Source organism: Phoenix dactylifera, unplaced genomic scaffold (genome assembly GCF_009389715.1).
Source record: "Phoenix dactylifera cultivar Barhee BC4 unplaced genomic scaffold, palm_55x_up_171113_PBpolish2nd_filt_p 000428F, whole genome shotgun sequence".
In the NCBI taxonomy this organism is placed as follows: Eukaryota; Viridiplantae; Streptophyta; class Magnoliopsida; order Arecales; family Arecaceae; genus Phoenix; species Phoenix dactylifera.
This window is the reverse complement of record NW_024067864.1, coordinates 124,161-127,329: the sequence shown is the minus strand read 5'-3', so window position 1 is coordinate 127,329 and position 3,169 is coordinate 124,161. Positions and strand designations below refer to the sequence as shown.

Sequence of the window (3,169 nt, the reverse complement as noted above, 5' to 3'; positions counted from 1 at the left end):
CATCTTTAATTTTGTTGAAGCTTCTTCTTGTAGATGAGTATATTTAGTGTCCATTTCTAGCTATTGGATCTCTTCAATGATCCATTAAATGCCCACCGTTACGCTTAGTTCATTTGGAAAACTAGCCATTATAGTCTTAATATATATACTACAAAATATACTAAAAAAAATATACTACAAAAAGGAAAGATGGGAAGGAAAATAGTAATGGGAGTAAGAAGGAATATACTACAAAATGTCCATTTTTGATTATTTTAATAGCTACATAACTGAGACTGTTCGACTCAGTTCAGACTAAGGTGACGGTCCAGATCGACTATCATTGTCGACCTTGCTTGAGTAGTGCACTTGGGTCGCAGAGCATCCATTGCCTTCAGGTGCCGGTGGTTCTCTGCTTTTCACCACTTCTCCTCCTGACACTGTCCAGAGCCTCTTCCAGTTCACAATTCCTCTTCATCTCCCTCTGCAGCTGGAGGTTCAGATCGACCACAGTCTGCTGCAGGCTCCTCACGTACCCCAAAAGCTGCTGCTCCCTCTGCTCCCTCACCTTCTGCTCCTTCCCATCCTTGCACCCGCAATGCGCCAGCACGTCCATCACCATCCCCCTCTGCAATTCCAAGCTACTTAGCAGCGAAACCAGGTTTGGGACCAAAGACTCCTTCAGAATTGCTGAGTTCGGTGGAGCCTCACATGCTTTCTTAGCCAACTCTTCCTCTTCGACTTTGGACTCCTTGTTCCCTTCTTGATCTCCATTGCTGATCAGTTCGTCTCCGCTGAACTGAATGCATTTGATCGCGCACTTGTCGTCGCTCTCCTCCGGGTAAACCGGATCCAGTTTGAAGACATCTTCGTTAAAATTCCATCCGCTTACCCGTCGGTTCTTGACGGGTGGGGATGCCGATCCACCACTATCGGCCTCGTCGGGATGCCGTCCGCCTATTCTTATTTCCTTGAACCTCTCCTCCACCGTCGGCACGGCTTGCAGCACGTTCTTGACGAGGTAGTCAGGGGACTTGCAGTTCTTGAAGAAGGGGTGGCGGAGAAGCTTGTCAGCTGACGGCCTCTTTGAGGGGTCCTGGGAGAGGCAGGAGGCCACCATTTCTTTGAATGCTTTGGAGAATTTCTTTTTCTTTTTTTTCTTGTCATTCTCTTTGCCGCACTGTTCGTGGGCGTCCTCGAGGCGGAGACGACTGGTGATCCTCATCATCAGCGATTTAGAGAGCGGGAGATGGGAGAGTGGAGGCCGGCCATGCGCGAGTTCGAGGGCGGTGATGCCAAACGACCATATGTCGGCCTTGATACCGTAGCCGACGTGCGAGTGGATCACCTCGGGGGCCATCCAGTAGGGAGTTCCGGCCATGTCATTGAAGAAAGACGAAGACGACGAGGTAGAGGACGACGAGGGGTGCGACTCATAGATGGACGCGGACACCCCGAAGTCTGCGAGCTTGATGGAGCCATCAGAGTCGACGAGGATGTTGCCAGCCTTGATGTCGCGGTGGATGTGGCCCTGGCCATGGAGGTAGGAGAGAGCATGGAGGGTCTCCTTGAGAACTACGGCAATGGATGGCTCCGGGAGGCCGTCGGGGAACGAGGAGGAAATGATGGAATGCAACGAACCAGCGGCCATGAACGGCATCACCACCCAGAGGTAGCTGTCGACCGTGAAGGAGCAGTGGGCTCGGAGGATGTTCGGATGAGAGAGGAGAGCCATGGCCTTTGCCTCTCGTCGCACGTCGTCGAGATTAGCTCGGGACCTCTCGAGATCGATGGCCTTGATTGCTACAACAGCAGAGTTTAACGGCAGGCAAGTGGCCTTGTAGACTACTGCACTCACGCCACTGCCGATCTCATAGAGGAGGCTATACGACCCTGCATCTAAAGGGTATGTGATTCTTCTTTCTTCTTCTGTCATGGCCTCGAATATCCAATAACTTCTTCAGCGTGGGTGCTTGTGTTACGCTTCTGAGAGTTAGTATCTTCTTCTAACGGAAGATACAAAGATAGAAAGTGGAACGAAGAATATATATAGAACTGCAGGGAAGTAGGTACAATCGCCGGACTATAAGTACGTGAGGTTGTGAAGGGCATGAAGTCCTTGCTAGTTATGGTATCATTATTATTCATACAGATGGCATTTTGGAGACCATTTATAGCGTTCATCTCTACGTGTTCACAGTGCAGTGAATCGTTAGGGAAAGGTGAGGTGGGTGGCTTTCATGTGAAGATAGAAAAGGAAAAAGGAAGGGATGCGAATGCTCGGTGTAGCCGTCATGGAGTCATGTCTCGGACCGAGATGCCCGTGAAACCCTTCGTATGGATTTTAATTTTTACGTTAGGAATTCAAGTAAATGACTCAGCCCTCCTCGCTTGGAATTAGCATCTGCCACCACTTGGACCAAAAGGTGTTTGTAAGCAAACTGGACAGTCCGATTCCAGTGATACCAGAAAAAAATCTAAGAGTTTCGGTTGTCCAGCAATTTGCGCATCATTTCTGCTTATTTCTCCTGCCCACGAGATGGATATCTTCTTCTTAATTCGGCTCCAGGTAGAAACGTAAAAGTTTAAAACTTAAAGAGAGGGGAGGTAGGGACGTTGTGAACGGGGCACTCCAACTTTGCTAAAGATGGTACTGATGCTGTCTGGCCTCTTCCCACTAACACGAGGGGCCCTGCATGTCCTGCAGGGCTTAACCGGTAGGACATGCCAGGTCTTAAAAACAAAATAATTAAATAGTATCAGCCCAGATAAACTGAAATAATAAATTTCTTAAAAATAGTAAATATTCAGAAAATAAGGCCTAATGTTATTTTCAAACTCGATTCATGTTGACCATATAATATTTATTTCAAAAAAGATCACTTCTAAGTCCTAGTTCTCTCGCTCATAACCCATGTTCCCATCCGGGCTTTTCATCGGCATTTGAAAAAGGGCAAGAAAAAATAAAAATGAGCTCAAAGCCCAGCAAGTCATTTCTAGCTCTAGTTCATTCAAGTATCATATGCACAGAATATATACCACATTTCATAATGCAGGAATTTCGGTTATAACTAAAAGCATGCTTGAAGAATGTATAATAATAATATATATATATATGCATATATATCAAAATATTTAATATATCTGGTCAAAAGATAAAAATCCAAAATACTATATTTAAGCATTCACA

At 46.4% G+C, this 3,169-nt stretch overlaps 1 protein-coding gene across 1 annotated transcript; it reads right to left on the bottom strand.

Annotated features, from left to right (window-relative positions):
• Nucleotides 1-208: 208 nt before the first annotated feature.
• Nucleotides 209-2,035, bottom strand: LOC103698533 (serine/threonine-protein kinase BLUS1). Its single transcript, XM_008780564.3, has one exon. It carries the CDS (start codon nt 1,913-1,915, stop codon nt 374-376), a length of 1,542 nt encoding a protein of 513 aa, XP_008778786.1. The 5' UTR covers nt 1,916-2,035; the 3' UTR covers nt 209-373.
• Between the last annotated feature and the right edge of the window lie 1,134 nt (nt 2,036-3,169).

Bases quoted from the DNA above. Each gene is read 5' to 3' on its own strand.
- LOC103698533 (XM_008780564.3), bottom strand. From the start codon at position 1,915: ATGACAGAAGAAGAAAGAAGAATCACATACCCTTTAGATGCAGGGTCG.